Source organism: Pimephales promelas, chromosome 20 (genome assembly GCF_988280905.1).
Source record: "Pimephales promelas chromosome 20, fPimPro1.hap1.1, whole genome shotgun sequence".
NCBI lineage: Eukaryota > Metazoa > Chordata > Actinopteri > Cypriniformes > Leuciscidae > Pimephales > Pimephales promelas.
In genome coordinates, this window is record NC_142788.1 from 17,817,990 (window position 1) to 17,837,986 (window position 19,997).

Consider the following 19,997-nt stretch of genomic DNA (forward strand, 5'->3'; position numbering starts at 1 on the left):
AATAAGCAGCTTGCCTCACCAAAAGTGAACCTTTAGTTTATGCATTTAAACCTTTTTCCTCACATTTCTTAATATAGGCTAATTGATCTGCTTTATGTGAAGAACTGCATCTTTCTGCAAATAAATGTTTATGACACAGTTATATCCTTTTGCAAACGTATCTAAAAAATTTCACAGTTTCATCAATGACTATCACGATTCACGAGTAAAGACTCGATTAATTCTGAAGAATTGATCAACAGAAAAATCAGAAAAAAATTGTCTTAAAAATCTTTAAAAATTCATTCTTTAATGGTTATTTGTCATGACAGTTCATTTGAATCATAGGCTTAAAAATGAACAAAAATGAACTATGTCAGCAAATAGTTGGAAATAGGAGAGCTGAGCTCTTTCTCTTGCTTTCTCTTGATTTTAACACAACCCGACATTATAGAGAGAAACATCTGAAATTGCACACTGAATAATGACCAAGTGGTCATTTTGTGATGCAATTGTAATCTGGAAATGATCCCACAAAAAAGGCAACCCTACTGCCCATATTTGGGCTTTATTAAATAAACGAGCTCAGCGTCGATCATAATAAATGAACTTGGTAACTCTGGATTTGAGCCACCTCAACATGCAACAGAATGTGAATTAGCCTGTTAATTAGCCTATCTCAACGACTATTTGGGATTTATAATATTATCATGCGAGACTGAAATGAGTTTTATAATAATGTTTCAATACAGAGAATCTTTCTAAGTATTAATAATTTAGTAAATATCTGAACCAGAGGTGTTGCATGTCACAAGGTCGCACTAAACGGCCCCTTTAAGACAGAGGGCGGTGCCTATGGTATGACGTAAGCAGTCCTTCCTTATAAATAGTTTCCAGCTCGCAGCTTTCCATGATGAAAGCGAGAAGTTGTTGAGCGGCAGCATCTTCTACAACACGTGCGTTTTGTTTAATAATAAATTGTTACAAAGATTCGCTTGGATTACTAACAGCACTTTAGTTATACCGGACATAGGAGAGCAGTTTAATCACAACCCTACAAAACATTTAACCGGTAAGTAGCTTTAAATATTTTTAAATTCTTATGGTTTTTTTTTTTCAGATAAATATATCAAACAATTAAATTAGGTGCAATTCACAATTCCGTATAGGCTAATAGTTGTTCTTTGGACCGGAATATGAGATGAGTCGCACCTGAGTCAGAAAGGGTTTGTCAGTGGGTGTGTGTTGAAACCGATGTAGAAAACTGTCCATATATCAGAAGGATCTTATTCACACTGCAATTTCATACTTTACACGCGGCCCTGCGTCACTCATAGAACTGTTTATAAGGCAACAACCAGTTGAGTAAGTTACGATCTGCCCCGTGTAGTAGTAGTAACCTGCTTTATCATTTACAAACAGATGTCTGTACTCTTGCACGTCTTGTTTAGCAATTCATCTCCTGTTCGCTCGAGCGCCTGACAACCTCGTGCTCCAGATGATCCTGCTTTTCTGTAGGCTGCGCCTCTCCTATATAAAATCTGTTCCTATCTTTATTCACGCTGTTGCTTATAGCCTACCATTTCTTATAGGCGTTAATGATATATTATTGCATATTACATAATTAAGATAAATAATTAAGGTGCGGTAAGGTGATTTATCAAAATAATTGAATGGAAAAAATGTGTCTGCACAAACACCATTAAAAACCCAAATCTGGATGGAAGAATCAGCATGTACATAGTCATACAGTAGTTAAACAACACATACACGCTTTTTATTATTATTAAACCAAAGTTGTGCAAGGAAAAGTAAATAGACTTTGTTTGGACAGCAAAACATTTGTTTATCTCATCAGGTAAAACTTCTTCTGTCTTCTAGTAAGAAGAAGTTTCTAGTGGAAGCTATTTTTTTTGTGTGCGTGTGGGTCCTTCTGTAGCGTTACTTTTTAAGATGTAATTTGCACCACTGTGCTATTTGGCATGTTGATGGTGTTCCTCTGAGTAGTAGATCAGTGCGTCCTCTGGCTCCTCTCCCAGGCCCTGCTGGTGACGTCCTCACACCTCTTTCATGCCTTAACCTCACGGATAAGAGCTGCCTGATGTTGAAAATGCACAGGCACTCACCCCAACGCAAACGCACAAAGAACCATTTATACTTTAGCATCGCATCTGCATTGAGGTTTTTACTGGGAGAATTGACGATTGTTAGTTACTGCCTTTCACGGTTCTGAGTGAGGCAAAGCAGAGGCAGAGCATGTGATAAGTTGCATAATGTAGCCTGCATGGGTATTTCATTGATTACATTCTGACTTATGCCCAAGCATTCCAGCACATTTCTCACTGAATGGTTTTGTTTTCTAGCACAGATGCTTTATTGTGTTTTGGTGTAGTGTCTTAAGGAACTGTTGCATCACCGCAGCCTCATAGCTGAGCTGTTTGTTGGAACAATGGAAGAACTGCATTCATCTTAAGGCGCAAGACTTTTTTTTTTCTATAATGATTTTTTAAATAGGTGATTTAGATTCGACATTAATTGCTTCAAGTGGAGATTATTTTTGTCTGCACAAATGATTACTTGCAAAGGCTTGAAGAGAGATAGTTCCTTATTGCTATAAGGCAGTATAAATAACAAATTTTTCTTAAATGTATACATGTATAAATGTGCGTGTTGTAAACGCACATTTTTATTTTGGATGCGATTGCTTTTTTTTTTTCTTTTTTTTTTCTTTTTTAAATGTATTTTAAATATCTTATGGTCACCAAGGCTGCATTTGTTTAATTAAAAACAATTATAATTTCGAATAATTGTTTATTTTAAAATATAACTTATTTCTGTGATGGCAAAGCTGAATTTTCAAGCAGCCATTACCTGTCTTCAGTGTCTCATTATCTTTCCAAAAAAATGTTATGTTGTCCTGCTTAATATATTTGTAGAAACTGTCAATTTTTTCAGAAGTCCTTAATAGAACGTTCAAAAGAACAAATATTTGAAATATACTTTTTTTTTTTTTTGGTTAATTATAAATGTCTTCACTGGCACCTTTGATCAATTCAGTGCGATCCTACTAATTCCAGTCTCTTAAACAGTACTATATATATATATATATATATATATATATATATATATATATATATATATATATTAGCCTAAATTTTATTGGAGGGACAATGAAATGTGTAACTAACTTTTAGTTAGTTTTTTGGTGAGAAAGAAAGATGGAGACATAAAATGACCATTACTGTTGCATTAAAAAATAACCATTTTAAGATGGCTGAAAAAAGTGGCCTAATAACCCCCCTCCCCCATGCAGGTTTTCCCATTGCTGCTGGAAAAGTGGAGCACAAAAGTCCTGTCTTGGTTGCCCATGGCTGGATTGAGTTCTGCAGGATAGTGGAGACCCCCACAGGCCTGAACTAGCCTCCACTCTCCTAAACATTATGGCCACAGCCCAACCATACTGGGATCAACGCTATGACCACGACACCATGGATAAGTGAGTGTGAAAGCGGTCCTCAGCTCAACTAACTTGTGTATTATGAGACATTCTTCTCTAGTCTCTAGATTTTGACACTTTCCATTTTTGTGTTTTGCAGGCTGTTTTTTGGATTTGGGTCGGAGTCCATGGATCACAGCTTGAGAATGTATCAGCAAAACTCCGCAAACGTGGGCTTTGAAAGTAAGTGAGTCGTGATTGAATTTTATCAGCTATATCAGTCTGGTCACCCTGTGTTCTTGGAGCATGATGCGGATGTTTCTCAGGAAGTGTAGAAGGTTAGAGGAAGTTATACGAATGTCTGATAAGTGAATCCTTTGATAAGCTCTCTATGTTGAGGCTGGCGATTGATCCATCTCAAGAGATAAAGTCATTGAAAAATAACAACTTAAATGAGGTTTGACACAATTGAGCATGTATGTCATATGGTAATTGATTTAAATCAATTAATTTTGAGTTTAAATCATTTTCTTTTCTGTATTTTTACTTTATAGCAAGGACGTCTGGCTTCAGTTCTCCTCCATGTTTATCTCCCAAGACTCCAAATCCTACACGGCTGCTGTTTTCCTCCCAGTGCCACCCACCAGAGGAAGACCAGGTGGTTCCATCCTTACAAAAACTGTCTGTTTATGAGCACATACCCCCTTGTTCGCCCAGGAGAACAACGAAGCCCCTCCCACCCCTCCCAGACATAGGTGACCTGTCATCTGATGAAGCAGAAGACAACGAAGTGGAGTTTTTCTCCAGTACCTCTGAGAGCCAGTGTCTGGTGCCTAAAACCTCAACCTTCCAGTATGGCTTGCCAGGGAGGCGCAGTTTTCGGCGAAGCGGTCAGATAAACTTTGCGTATTGCGAAGGGGTACAAGAACATCAGAAACTTTGTGGGGTGAAGCCCCAGTGGGAGCAGGCGGTAAGGCAGAACCAAGACCGACACCAACGCCGGCTGCATCGGTCCCATTCCGGCCCTGCTGGATCCTTCAAGGCCACCAACTTCAGGCCAACCAGCCTTCACCATTCTCCCCACAGCCTCCTGCTGGAGAAACCCGAGGTCCCACCTCGCGTTCCAATCCGTGCTCGCCTCAGTGAGAGCACGGATAGCAGGCGGCCATCATCCGATGACGTTGATACGGACAAACCCCCTAAAGTTCCACCCAGGGACCCCATCCCTCAGGTCATACCACGTGCCATTAGTCCAAAAAGTCTCCCGATTTACATCAACGGGGTAATGCCACCTACTCAGAGCTTTGCGCCCTATCCGGAGTATGTCAGTAAGGCTCAACACAAGCAGAGCTGTGAAGGCTTGCCGGCTCCTCGCAACCCCTGTATTCTGCCAATCATGGAAGATGGGAAGAAAGTCAGCAGCACGCATTACTTCCTCCTCCCTCATCGACCCGGGTACTTGGACAAGTTTGAGAGGTTTTTTAAAGAGTCGGACTCATAGTGATTTTTAGGGATTGAGCGGTTAGAATCTGAAACGATTTCCTTGTTTAAAGTGGAAATAAGGACGGCCGGATATAAACCGATATGTTGTTTGCTTGAACTGATTCTTCAGTGTTCTGAATTATTGGTCTGTTTAGGGGTTGGATGTCCTCAGATTATACGCAGAGAAAGACAAAAATAATTGGTTTACCACTGCTGAAAATTGCAGAGCAACTCTGTTAAAAGTGTCCTATTACTGTAGGGCTGCACGATTAATCAAAATAAAACCGTCATGTCTTGAATCCACAAAAGATTTAAGGTCCCCTGCCATAAAAGCTAGATGGTTTAAATTTTATCGGGAAAATGGCAATTAGCGTTTTCCCCCAAAACGTGGTGCCATATGTATTAGTGTCAATGCTTTATTTTTATTCTTTTTTTTTTACGATTAATAGAATGTACAAGTATCCTTTTATGAAGAAATGGGATGAACTGTGTAACCCGAGTATAAGCTGGTCTTATAATATTTTTTTTTTTCCTTTCTTTCCATTCTGCAATATGGTTTGGTAAAGGTGCATGTTGGTTTTCCTTAAATTATGCACCAACAGTAAAAATTCAGATATTGCTGAAAAATGACAACTGACTATTATTAGCTGTAGGGATCACCTGAATTCCAGATAATTAAAAGAACTGTCAACATTTATTGGATCATTTTAAAAGCCAAGACAAGGACTATGCCATGTGTTTTACAGCAATGAGAAGTGTGGTGATCAAAACTACTTGCAAGTAGTGATAAATGGAAGGGACTGGGAACAGGGGTTCGTATTCTAGTCTTCATGAGAAGATTAATCCATATGTTTTATCTTCTGTTGCTTGCTTGCTTTTTTCCTTCAGATGTGTGACAAATTAATCCTTTTGATTTTTAAAGAATGGCACATGCAGTTTCATTTATCTGTTACAAGGGTAGAAATGCCACTGCCTTGCCATTTGGTGTCAAAATGCAGGACACTGGTTGTAAGTGGATAGTTGGTGAATGGTATTTTGCTGTATTTTTGTACCATTTATCATGAAGTTGCTTCATTGAAGCATTTATCATAAAGGAAAATTATGAAAGGAAGAAATGGAAGCTCCATGACTGGTCCTGGCCTTGTATTTCATGTATTTCTCACTAAAAGTTGAGCACATTTGATGTTGTTTTTTGTTTAAATTTGTTATTATCTTGACATTTTTCAGACCAGTAACCGTTTACGTTTTTAGCTACTTGGGTTTAGTCCATCCAACAAAATGACTGTTTTCTGTGAGAAAGCTAATGTTAACTGACTTTGTTTCATCTGCTGAGGAAACATGCACTTCTAAAATGTACAGTATTGGTGTAGTTTTTCACACCAGACTATTTAAATAAAGTAACTTATTTGTACACAGATTTCTTGAATCATTTCAATTGCAGTATGTTGAATTTGAAAATGTACAGATCACAGCAAACCTTGTTTTATCAAAAGACTGAATCCAATCTCTCTCTCACACACAAGTAATTCAGTGAATGATACAGGTATCTCTCTGGTTGAGTCTGGCGTCTACATCCCATCGGTGGGAAAGATATTGAGAGGTTAAATCTGTTTCCTTGTGATTGCTTTGTCTTTATCTCTGTTGTTTGCTATAAGCTGTAATGAGACGGGCAAACTTTTGGAACTTCAGCCTGACCCAGACAGCAAGACGACAATATTTGATCTATATCAGCATTATGGTTGATATTGAAATATCCATGCAAAGTAAATGTTGACTCACCATTACCATATCGATGAAACCTGACGTTATTAATGTTGATGGCAACAACATTGGAACAACAATTCATTCTAGTTATCTTAATGACTGATTAAGCATTAATATTTGGTTTACCGGGCGGTGCCAATCATTGCTTTATAGTTGACCGGAAAACGACCTGTTGTAAGTCATCATATAGTCACTTCCTTTAAAATACAATCGCATCAATGTGCGAAATGTTACAGAGAAGTGGAAGATTTCTAATGTAAGCTGCCCTCAGTGAGTCACCGCTGTCGTCTAACCTAACGTTAGGGTTTGTGGTGTAGGCAACCAAAATTAAGTGTCATTTATCCTTTATGTTATTGTCAGATCATGTGTGTGCCACATAATTACCAAATGATTAAAATATTGTCTATGCATGGATCTTTATAGCTACCACTTTATAGTGGTCAGCGCCTTCGTTTAAGTAGAAATAAAACTGAATATGAATTGAAAGCTAAACGTTTACCGTAGCAAGTTGCGCCATCTACAGCTTATCAGCAATATAGTTTTGAATTCTTGGGAGCCTTATTGAAACAGTCGATCAGCGCCATCTCTTGGCCTAACGTGATGTGTGCAGAAAAATGGGCAAAAAAGTCTGACAAAGATATCAATAGCAGGATTAGTTTTAACAACATTAGGTAACTATTGTATATCGACATTAAATATTAGTTAAAAATCCTGAGAATGCCTTGCCCTTGACGCTTTTCAACAGCAGCTAAGGAAATGTCTGCCAATTCCACTAACAACTGCGGTAAACGTAGCCTATAACATACTTTCAACTTTTTTTAAAACAAACGTTTTCAAATTCCAAAGCTTTAAGGTTCCTTTTTGACAAGCCTACTGACCAATGGACAATCGAGTAATCAGTGAAATTTTTCTCACACAATCATCCTCCTCCTCTTTATTTTTTAAAGTCGCATGTTCACTTCTAGTGCAATCACATTATTTTTCTTTTATATTCGATATGAACGGACAGATAAAGCATAATTAATTTTTTTACGCATTCAGTAATGTTTCATAAGATTCGCATCCTCTCTGACATGCGTCACTGTGCAGATTTATTTTTCCTTTATCCAGTAGATGGCGGTAAAACATTCTTTTATGTTCAAAATTCTAATGCTGTAGAGCAGGGGTGTCCAACCTTGCTCCTTGGATGCTACTGTCCTGCAGAGTTTAGCTCCAACCCCAGTAAACGCGACCAAACCAGCTAATCAACGGCTGTGTCCAAATAAGTAGGCTACTTATTTTGAATCATGGAATCGTGTGCACGCACACCTTAGAAGAAGTACACTCGGGTACTTTCCCCTTACTCTTTTATAGGCTACTGTGTGTGTGAACATTCGGACATACTTCTGTGGTCACATATACTGTTTTTCGCCTACTATACAGTAGGGAAGTGTTTACAGCCAAAGTCTTACTAAGTATAGGCTATGTGACTGGAAACTTCCAGGCATGTGTGTTGTTGAGGCCATTTGGGCACCTTCTGTAGACAGTTAAAAAGCAACAGGGAAGAACAGCCACACTGTGGAACTCATCAACCTTTATAATATATTACCAAAACCCATTGAGATGGTACATCGACTTGCAATAGGTTGAATGACTCGTCTGCCGTATCCTGAAGGTGTCTGTATCGCTTTTACAAGCACTTTGTAACTTTTTTCGGGTAGGAACCCAAGCACAAAAAGAACTGCAAAATTCAACCGCTATACGGCATACGTCACTTCCCCCGCGCAACCCAAACTTCCTCTAATACTGACGTTAATGCTCAACTCGCGTTTGATTGCCGTCTGTGTGTTTTCGTTATGGCCGAACAACAGCTACAAGAAAGAAAGCAACGGTTTTATCAGAGGAAACTAAAAAAAAGAAAATGGGAGAGTGACAAATTCAAAGCAAGGACGAGGATTAACAACACTGGTCCAGCTTTCGCTTCGCTCGCTGGCGGGAGCTAAAAGAGGAAGGGTGCTCGATCAATGCGGACGCTTGCCTGCACACAGATGTCGTTTCCAAGGTAAATTCATATAAGCAGTGTAGTATTTTCTACTATTCTGGCCACAGCCGATGGTGTTATGAGTGTAGCTAGGCTAAAAAAATGCCCATGGCCCAGTGTTCATTTCTACACACAAACACAGCCCGCCTCAGTGTAGGGCTCGAACTAATAAAATCGACTCATGCCAAATGTAACGTTACATTAAATGTAGTTAGTGAACGTGCCCACGATTCAGTAGTACCCACAAACACTACACACCACATGTCCCACGGTTTCAAAATACTATATTTTGGTTCAGAAATGAAACAATTTGGTTAAAAAATGTTTCAAATGACATGAGGGTGAGTACATTTTTATTTTATCCACCCCTTTAAGGTACAGTCAACCCTGTGTAGTATACATGAATCTTTAAAAAATGTCTAACATATTAAAATTATTTACATCACTGATGGTGAACCCTTTAGACTCAGTGAAATGGTCATATTTTAATTGCCAATGGATTAATCATTTCAAACTTGTTAATAATTATAAATATTTCTATATTGCACTCTATTTAGTGGGAAATTGACATTAAGACATTAAACAAATAAAGCAAAGCCAAAGCATGCAGTAAATAGAGAAGCACCAGAAGCCATCTCACTCTGTTAATCACCTATTGTGCCAAATAAAGACTGAAGATGTTATTCAACCATACAACGTCATTATCATGCATTCTGTTTGTGTGTGAAAAATCTGCAAATGAATAGAGACTTCAGATAATTATTTAGCAAACAAAATGCATCTTGCATGGTGGATCTGCAGTTCTTGATCAACAAAATGCAGACATTGATCCCGGAGGTGGCTCAGCCCCGCATGAAGGTCCCATGCTCTTTTGGATTCCAAGGCTGTCTGTTCCAGTCATAATCATCTATGAACAAACAACTTCGGGATGCTGGGATGACCTGATAACACTCTGAAAAGCGCAAAAAATACACCACCGTACTAAATTAGCTATGTTTTCAACGCCTGCGCAAACACAAGACTGTGTGTTTAGTGGCTTGTTTGCAAAAGTTAAACATGAGTCCTGTCTGATTGCTATATTCACATTGCATCTGGTGATTTCTGCTTTTACAATGTTACAAAATCTGATTGTGATTAATTATGAGTGCAAAAAAAATGAAAAGTCACACATTGTATTGAATGGTGGGATTCAATATGCACATCTCAGAGCCATATATCTCGCATTTACAATTTTTAAGGTGAGTCAAGACTAATTATTTTATTTTACAATCCTGACTGATTTCTCCGAATTAAATTTAAGATCATTCAAGATCGTAAAATATGTATTTATTTTACTAAAAGTCATTTTTAGATATTTATAAATACATCTACCTTAACTCCCTCTAAAATAAGAACTAGGACCTTCTTGAGTTTTGGGGGATTTGGGAAATGCTCTTCTTCAATTGGATTATCAATTGAACTAATATTTGTGTTTCAGTGTTTGGCTGTAACCTCCACGCTGCTGAACAGTGAATGACACCAAATTGAGACAAATTTTGCTGAGTAATTTAATTGGATTCATTGTCGATGAGTGAGTTGGCATGCCTTAAACAGGGCAGACGAATTAGGGTAAAAATGAGGATTAAATCAATGTTTAGGCTTTCTAGACATATTGATTTAGTTTAGTAATCGCTTTTTTTCTTTTATCATTGTTACTGGCATGTTATGTGATTGAAATTACTCTCAAATTCTACATGCTTAATCATAAAAAATATAACACTGACTAAACAAAATCTGTGAAATGAATAGATTAAACATTAAGGTTGTTGTCTTTTCATGTCTTCGCCTTTTTAGAAAGGAAGTTGAGTGGTAAAGCTGAGAAAGGTTGTTCGCTTGTTTCAAAAAAGAACTGACAAGTCATTTGATAAAACTTGGACACTAGAATATCATACATCCTTTTAATGCCCTCGATTTCTTTTTTCCATAACCTTTTAAAGGAGCAAGTACACACGCAAGGGGCAAAAGTCACAGTTAGGAGAGACACAAGGGGCATCAAATGATTCTCTGCATGCCCTAGTCTTTCAGATTGATTTAGTGAAACCAATTGGGACAGCATGTAAAATTGGGGATGTTACTTTCATCTACATGAAACAGACTTCTTTCTTCTCTGACATTTTCTGGGAAGTTCCAGACAAACTGATTACGGCACAAAACAACCAGTCTATCACATGCTGATAAAGCTTGAGACATGTCTTGTTAGAGGAGGTAAACCTCCACTCTCATGTAGGCCTAGATTCCCCTCGCCGTATACCACGGAACACAGAAGAGATTCAGATCATATTGTACCACAACATTTTTTCTCAGTATTTATTTACATTTTTCTATTTGTTTTTCTATTTGTCCGATCAGTTAATTTATTAAATAATGCATTAGAAATGCAATACTTCCATTCAATGAACGATTAATACTCCTTTTCTATGATCATGTATTTAATTTCTGATTTATAATTAAATATACTATTTAAATTAGTATAATTGACTTAATTTAAAGTCTTTTAATATAAAAGATAATATAACCTTTTCATGAAAGATCAAGGTTAGTTCAAGTGGTAAAATGTCATGTTGTGCAGGGTTATTTTATCATTAACTAAATAATAATAAAAAAAAACATTACAGGTCTACAGCGATATGGCGTATTAGTTTTCAAAGCCTTTTATTTCATATTATTATTTATCCGTTTTTTCCTAAAATATGTTGTATTACTTACAGTAGGCTATTGTTCATAAGTTTGGAGTCTGCAATTTGCTGCTCAAGAAAATATTTTTTATTATAATCAATGTTAAAAGTGGAAATATATATATATATATATATATAGACCGACCGTTTCACTAGTTTCACCTTATTCATCGTCTGGTGTCTAAAGCCTTTTGAAGCTGCACTGAAACTTGGACCTTGAACCGTTTGGTTCCCAATGAAGTCCATTATATGGAGAAAAATCCTGGAATGTTTTCATCAAAAACCTTAATTTCTTTTCGACTGAAGAAAGAAAGACATGGACATCTTGGATGACATGGGGGTAAGTTTATTATCAGCAAAAAAAATTTTTTTTTTTTTTTGAAAGTGAACTACTCCTTTAAGATTGAGCCACTGTAGTCACTTGAACTATTTTAATTTTGGACTATTGTCTTTAATAACTTTTCCAGGCCGGCAAGTTTCAATCCCTCAAGAAGCCTATGGACTAGTATATGGAGGAGTGATCCAGCTCTCAGATTTCATCAAAAATATCTTAAATTTGTGTTCCGAAGATGAACGGTCTTACGGGGTTGGAACAACACGAGGGTGAGTAAATACAGACAGAATTTTCATTTTTGGGTGAATTATCCCTTTAAGTTGTATTGTGCATTATTTTCCTTTTTTTTTTTCTCCATGGACACTCAGAAGAGTCATTGACCCAAATAAGCCTGTAAATTGTCCTAATTTACGATATATCTTGCCCAAAATGTGTCAAATGCAATGATTGTTCATCTAGGGTCAATTACCTCAACATCATACCAATACCAACATGATATTATTTATCAAGTTATGAGTGACACAAAGTCATTCCAAATCAGCTGAGTTACTGAGCCTGCCCATGACCCCTGATTTGTATGTTGTTAATAGTCTCAGTGTATTCAGGGTTAAGGGAGAAAGAAACACTCCACGCAGAATGACCTTCCTGGTCACGACCTATTCACGCTCACACATGCCCCCCGTCAGACTTCACAGCCCTCACCAGCACATGAAAGGGGATCTGGGGCAGAAGACGTATCATGGCAAAAGACGAGACACATGAGTTCATAGTGCAATGGTTTGGTGTTCCATGACAAGATCACATGCTTGGTAGACGAGAGCCTTCATGGTGTATTTTGTGTCTGAATAAAAGATGGAAGGATATGGTGAGGATAATAAATCTACCGCTACCAAATAATAAATATAATAAATCTACCAAACTCAAAATTACTTTATTTTATTATTAGATGGTAGTTTTCAACTGTACTTGCAAGAGAATAAAACCACAGACAGTATTGTAGTATTCAAATACAGTGTAATGTTTGAATTTTAAAGTAACATTGTTTTGGATTAAATATGTGGTAGTTTGAAAATAGTGTCATTCTTCATTGTGTACAGTCATATATTATGACATATTCAGCAATATTATTGATCTGACTGACACTGTTGTATGAGAACTGAACTGAGCTGGACGCTGAAATCATTTTTTTTTTGCAGAACAGCTTTATGAAATTAACTAATTTAATAATTGAAGATGTAAACTTACTAGGACTAGATGTTAAAATAAAGATTTTGATCTTTACAACGGAACTGAAGCAACACTGCAGCTAAACAACAGTAAAAATGCAGAATTTTCCTGTAATTACTGTAAAGCTGCTTTGAAACAATCTGTATTGTATAAAGTGCTCTATAAATAAGTGACTTGACTTAGTTTAAAATAATGTTTCTATTTGGATATATATATATATATAATAGGCTATTAAGAAAAGATGCATTTAAATTAAATTGTTAGATGTTATGGCTAAACTAACGAAAAAGAAAGCTTCAAGCCCAGAAGTGTCCAAGCAACACAGCAATGACTTTATAAATTTCTTTACTTAAAAGACTGATAATATCAGGGACAAAATTATTACTACGCAACCGTCTACTACAGTATCGCATCAGGGGGTGCATTGTAGTCTCCCTGAGGAAAAATTTGGTTCATTTTGAATTTTGCAAACTCGTTAATTCATCTAAATCAACAACTTGTATGCTAGACCCTATACCAACTAAATTACTGAAAGAGATTCTTCCAGAGGTCATAGATCCTCTTCTTAATATCATTAATTCGTCTTTGTTGCAGGAAACCTACCAAAAACCTTTAAGCTCGCTATGATAAAACCGCTTGTTAAAAAAACGCAACTTGATCCTACAAAATTAGTCAATTACAGGCCAATCTCGATACTGGAAAAAGCAGTATCCTCACAACTGTGTTCCTTTCTTGAAAGAAATGATATCTGCTTGGATATTCAGTCAAGATTTAGACCGTGCCATAGTACAGAGACAGCTCTCATTAGTCACAAATGATTTGCTCATCATCCGATCGTGGTTGTATCTCTCTATTAGTGTTACTTGATCTTAGTGCTGCATTTGACTAGAAAACTATGTTGGCATTTGTGGAATTGCATGGTTTAAATCATACCTATCTGACCGTTAGCAGTTTGTCTTATCAATCACAAGTTCAGTATGTCGTACCACAAGGCTCAGTACTAGGACCGCTGCGATTCACTCTGTACATTAGGAGATATCATTAGGAAACATGGAATTAGCTTTCACTGTTATGCTGATGATACTCAGCAGTATATTTCTTCAAAACCTAACGAAACTTACCAATTCACAAAATTAACGGAATGCATAGCTGATATAAAAAGTAATTTCCTACTACTAAATTCGGAAAAAACAGAGATTCTTATTATTGGACAAAAGCTTCCACACTTGATGGCTGCCCTGTTAAGTCTTTGTCTAGTATCTGTAAAACCGCATTTTTCCATCTTAAAAGTATATCTAAATTACACCATATGCTCTCATTGACAAATGCGGAGCAATTAGTTCATGCTACTGGGTGGTTGCCCTGCATGCTTAATAAACAAACTTCAGCTAGTTCAAAACGCAACAGCTTGAGTTCTTACCAGAACCAAGAAGTATGACCATATTAGCCCAGTTGTGTCAACACTGCATTGGCTGCCTATTCAACATCATGTATTGTAAAATATTGCTGATTACTTACAAAGCACTAAATGGTTTAGCTCCCCAGTTCTTGAGCGAGCTCTTAAGGCATTATAGTCCTTCACGTCTATTGCAATCTCAAAATTCCAGCCAGTTGATAATACCTAGATAACAAAATCGACTGTAGGCGGTAGATCCTTTTCCTATTTAGCACCAAAACTCTGGAACAATCTTCCTTGTCCGGAAAGCAGACACACTCTGTCAGTTCAAATCTAGACTAAAAACACATCTCTTTGCTCTAGCATACACATAACACACTATAGACTACCTTAATTCAAAATTAGGCTGCATAGTTTAGATCAGCCGGAACCGGGAACAGGTCCCAGATGGAAATTGATCCGATCCAATTTGTCTTGTAATGCTGCCCGAATCACTGTTCCTTCATTGGCCAAAGGAACTTCTTCCAAGGTTTTTTTCTCCATTCTTTTCTGATGGAGTTTTGGTTCCTTGCCGCTGTTGCCTTAATTGACTTTTGGCTTGCTTAGTTGGGGACATTTAATATTCAACAATATTATTCTATGTTGTCTTATTTTCATGTTATCACTGTGAAGCTGCTTTGATACAATCTGTATAGTAAAAAGCGCTATATAAATAAAGGTGACTTGACTTTGATGAACTCTTTGATGAACTTTTGATCCACTTCAAATGTTGATTAAAAATTTAATTTTGAACAATTTAATGCACAGTTTCAAAATATAATAGCCAATTATATATATTTAATATTATTATACAATTCATATATTTAAAAAAAGTCTTACTGACCCCATACTTTTGAAAAATACTGCATAATTTAGCCAATCATGGTTTAATAGTATGCCTCTAATAGTATGATTTGTTATTTACAATAGCGGAGTAAAATAAAAAGGGTTTGAAAAGCTGCACCAGACCTCATCTGTTTTGCTAGTTATTTTGAACTATCTCTACATTCATCTACGCTTACTGTGCTGTGGGAATGGGTGGGAATGCCTATGAGAAAGACAGACATTCTTTCCCTCGCTTTCTGTGATGTATGGGGACAAAATGTCATTACCAAGCTATTGATTTAACACTCTTAAACGCTTCCAGCTGAATGCTATTCTGCCCCAATGCTAAAAGTGTCATATGGAACTCAACCTTAGTCTGCTGGGCTTTGTGTGATCTGGTGCACCTGCTCTCTTTCCCTCAGCCTCTCTCTCTCCTTCTCTTGTATTCATGCTTCAGATATGCAGCAGTGCTGCACTTTCACTTTGCTCTTCTTCTCACTATACATGTAGGGCAACAAAACAAAACTTATATTTAACTATAAAATGATTGGTTTACTATAATTACTGAACCATACATAGTAGGCTATATGTTATGACGTCAGCACTTTTTGCTTGACTGGGTATGCTGAACAAACATCATGGGACATAAACTAAAATGGAACTAAATCCTGTTGTTAAAAACTGAGAAAATCCCGAGGAATTATATTTGGTCCTTTATCGCCATCTAGTGGCGTATAAGTTATAGCCAAGTCCCAAACTTTATGTCATTCGAAGACGTAATGTGCAGCATGTTTTCACATTAGACCAACAGTGGCCACGTGTGAATCTACATATATATATATATGTGTGTGTGTGTGTGTGTGTGTGTGTGTGTGTGTGTGTGTGTATGTCGTGTAGATCTGGTATGATTGGAGAAAGAAGTCAAAGAAGGATCTTGAGCAAATATAGCTTTCAGTGGTGTTTCCTTACTGTAAGTTGACGCCTTAAATGTTTAAGCAGCCTACCTGGATGTTTAAGTAATTTCAGCTTAAATGAACTTAAATTGTTAAGTTGAATCTTGTATACCTTATAAAAAAGTTGAAACCGTATTTTGATTAATTAATGTAAAAACATGTTGTCATAACTTATGTTGTCATAACATATTTTTTACAGTGTCTGTTGTAGACCATATTTAAATGATATTTAATGCACATGGAACCTAATTGAAAAAATAAATAAAAATAAAGTAAGATTTTTTGTTATATTCCATTCATCGCTACACGTTGTTCACTATAACTGTCTTGGTAAACCAATTAAAAAAATTAAATGGCATTTGTAATTTTTCTTTATCTTTTCTTTTTACATTTTATTGAATAAAATAAAACATGCAGGCCACAGAAGCGATGTAAAAAATGAAGGGACACATTAAAGCAAGTGTTTTTGAAAAGTAATGATGATCCCAGACAGTAGATATGTCTTCTACACCTCTGCCAATTAAAATATAGATTCATTTCCTCACTCTTTTTCATAGACTGATATGAAGATAACTCCATGCAACAGGAGTTCTTGCTTTACTCCGATGTCTATTTAAGAGACCAGTCCTTTCTGGTCCCTTGGGATGTGACATGCTTAGTCACGTGGAACTATGCCTATATATTAACCAGCAATGCTCACAAATGAATGATATTGTTAAAATCAAAGCAAGGTTCTCAAGTCATTACTGCATGTTTGTTCTTCATGTTGAATTCTGATGTTCCTGCACACACACGGACACTTAAACAATCACTGCTAATTGGAAGGTTAATCACAGAGACACTAAATGTAATAATTCAAATCCATTCTATCTTAGAAGAAGAAGAAGAAGACTGAACTGTCAATGTATGTTCATAAACAAGAATTTATGCCTGATTCAAGGACTTAAGAACTTTCAGGAGCCATTCTTTGAGACTTTCAAAGATAGCCTAACACATTTATGCAATTACATAAAAGATCTATATAATGTAATGGGATGTTTATTTCTTTTTGACTGTAATGTTAAGCATTGTAATGTAGTTATGATTTATTACTGAAAAATATTATAAGGCGTACGCCTTCATGAGCCGCACATGTTTAAAAATACAATTGCTTTGTTTTCTTTTTCATCGTTTAATCGGTAGACTGACTATTTTATTGATAATTATGGAATTTAAAAGAGGTTTACGATAGCCTAAATATTTTTCTTGCAATACGAATTCTTGCCCTGTCTTATTTTTGTAAATTGTCTTTTTCGTTTAGTGTTGTTGTGTTACGTTTCTGCTCATTGTTTTTAAACTATAATAAGTTTTTTCTTGGGTTTTCTATCAGACTCGTGATGTCTAATGTAAAACGACGATTACAAACGACTCTGTTGCAGTGCTTATGCAATTCCCGGTTTGAACGTTCAAGTCCTACTGGGAACATTATTAGCTTATCTGTAGGCTACTTTAATTAAAGGTTTTATGTTACAGCAAAACAGAACAATTCAATTAGCACAGACACAAGATTTATTTTATTCGACGGACTGGGTTAAAATAAAATGAAAACGGCCTATTTGAGTTGCAATTGTTTTGTGTCGAAAGAAAAACCAAGTAGGCCCTATACCGTGAATATAGGCTAGGCTATTGAGACTATGGATAAAGAAAACACACGTATATAATTTTACATGAAAAAAGTAAAGTATAATTAGGCATATTTAAACAAGTGCTGTTTTATTAGTTTATGACTTTTAGGCCTTGTCAACAAATGGCAGGCGATCAATCAAATGCTTAGATTGTTTCCTGCTCAAAGGCAATCTGATGGAGTGAATGAAAAGCTGGGCACTCCGCGTGTTCGTGCGTGTTTGTCTTACCCTGTGCTTTTTGTGATTGGTCGAAAAAAACTTGCTTGTTCCCCTCCATGCCCACATGAATAAAAGAAGACTGCGAGAGCCTATCGGCGCGCGCGACACCCCTCCTACACCGCGCGCTAAAGTTATCCACTTCAACTACTCCCAACCCCTAAGCAGACTTTGTCATCCAAAACTATCAGACCTTTTAAGAAAACACTGCAAAGAATTAAGTAACCTTTGTTCACTCGAGAGCGTTTGGAGTACCCCCTCCCTGGCGCGCGCTGCATCTTGTTCTTGCGGTAGTTATTTTGCTCATGACCCCCTCCGCACGAAACGGCAGTGTTTATCTTTGTTTGATTTTTTTGGAGGTTTCACATCCCCGCGATAGTCTGGCTGGATATCATTTCCCCCCCTTTTTTGAAAAGAGGACTTAAGTACATTTCTAGTTATTAAGGAAACTTTCAACAACAATTCTGGACTTGCTTTCCCAGTTTAACCATCAGCCTTACTGTGCCTCGTCATTTGTTAATAGTAGAATGTCATCTTTACCGGGAACAGTACCGCGAATGATGCGACCGGCTCCGGGACAGAACTATCCCCGCACTGGATTCCCCTTGGAAGGTTGGTTGGACAGGTGTAGGGTAGTAGCATACCTTTTTTTAGGTTGAAATTAATTGTTGTAGCCTAAACAATATCAGGGCTGCAAGATTTATTCTAGTCAAAATGTTTTATTTTTATTTTTAAATAGCCTACTTTAAGTGTAGCCTAGGCCTATTTTCACTTGCGAGTAGGCTATACCAAATTATCGAATGTATTGAGATACTGTACGCAAAAGATTTCGCTTCTGAAAGTTTTTTCATGTTCATTTTTTTGTGGCTTTATTTACATTTTGATGATCAGCGTGCGATTCAGTGCATCAGAATAAAATATATATTTCCCAGGGTCATTGTCTTGCTGGCAAAGATTGTCTTAAAGTGGTTCAATTAAAACTTTCAAATAGCCTACTAAGTCGTACCCGTCACTGTATTAGTTGACGTGATCTAATAGTGGCGCAAGTGAATGCAGAATGCACAAAGAATTATACTAATAATTGAACAACATGCGAATAATGAAGCAGGGTCGAGATGACCACTCAAGAGCAATCTGTGAAATTACATTAAATGCAAAATTCTTTAGTAGGTTTTCTTTCAGTAATTGCCAGAAAACACAATTTACAATTTAAAACTACTGCGAATTTTAAACAGCTTGTCAATAAATTTAACTAACAGGAGAATTATGTTTATTCAATTTTATTTTATTAGCATTTTTTTAAAAGAATAAAAAATAATTATTTGTGTTTTTGTAAGACATATTTCAACTAAAAAAGTGTGATTCCATTAGTACAAAGTGCTTCTCGTGCAGGCTATTTGATATATCTGTGTAGCATATCAAAAATATTTATTAGGCTATTATTACTAGCCTGTTATTTGACGCCTTTTGACGAAAAAAAGGAAAATGTATGTCTGGAATCTTTGTGATAGCTAGCCAAAGTTAGATTTAATTCCCATTTCTCTATACTGCAGTTTCAACTCCTCTGGGTCAAGGTCGAGTGAATCAGCTTGGCGGAGTTTTCATCAATGGCAGGCCTTTGCCAAATCATATCCGTCACAAAATAGTTGAAATGGCTCACCACGGCATCCGTCCCTGCGTGATCTCCAGACAACTTCGCGTTTCCCACGGTTGTGTGTCCAAAATCCTCTGCCGGTATCAAGAAACTGGTTCGATCCGTCCTGGAGCAATAGGAGGAAGTAAACCCAGAGTAAGTTTATTATTATTATTATTATTAGTTGGGATTTTGTGCATTTTATTTGTCTAGCTTATGAATGATTTCATTTTAAAACCTACGTTTGAGAAAAGATGATCAAAAGTAAAAGGAAGAAAATTATATTTACACTGGGCAGGTTAATAGGCTTCAATT

General features: G+C 36.7%; 2 protein-coding genes across 5 annotated transcripts in view; both read left to right on the plus strand.

Annotated features, from left to right (window-relative positions):
• The first annotated feature begins 877 nt into the window (after nucleotides 1-877).
• errfi1b (ERBB receptor feedback inhibitor 1b) lies at nucleotides 878-6,308 on the plus strand. 2 transcript variants are annotated; one of them, XM_039652762.2, is made up of 4 exons: nucleotides 878-1,051; nucleotides 3,293-3,475; nucleotides 3,576-3,658; nucleotides 3,970-6,308. In XM_039652762.2, the coding sequence occupies exons 2-4, from the start codon at nucleotides 3,420-3,422 to the stop codon at nucleotides 4,914-4,916; spliced, it is 1,086 nt and encodes a 361-aa protein (XP_039508696.2). In that variant the 5' UTR covers nucleotides 878-1,051; nucleotides 3,293-3,419; the 3' UTR covers nucleotides 4,917-6,308. The 2 variants fall into 2 exon arrangements, with proteins under 2 accessions (XP_039508696.2, XP_039508697.2); XM_039652763.2 differs by having other exon boundaries at nucleotides 3,317-3,475.
• Nucleotides 6,309-11,834: 5,526 nt separating this feature from the next.
• pax7b (paired box 7b) overlaps nucleotides 11,835-19,997 on the plus strand; it is a 58,623-nt gene continuing 50,460 nt past the window's right edge. For 2 of the 3 annotated variants that reach the window (XM_039653137.2, XM_039653138.2), the window contains exons 1-2: nucleotides 18,129-18,661; nucleotides 19,603-19,838. In XM_039653137.2, coding sequence (XP_039509071.1) covers nucleotides 18,577-18,661; nucleotides 19,603-19,838 — 321 coding nt within the window. In that variant the 5' untranslated portion in view covers nucleotides 18,129-18,576. Of the gene's footprint in view, nucleotides 11,999-18,128; nucleotides 18,662-19,602; nucleotides 19,839-19,997 lie in introns of those variants that run through there. The other variant, XM_089124284.1, reaches the window with a different exon arrangement.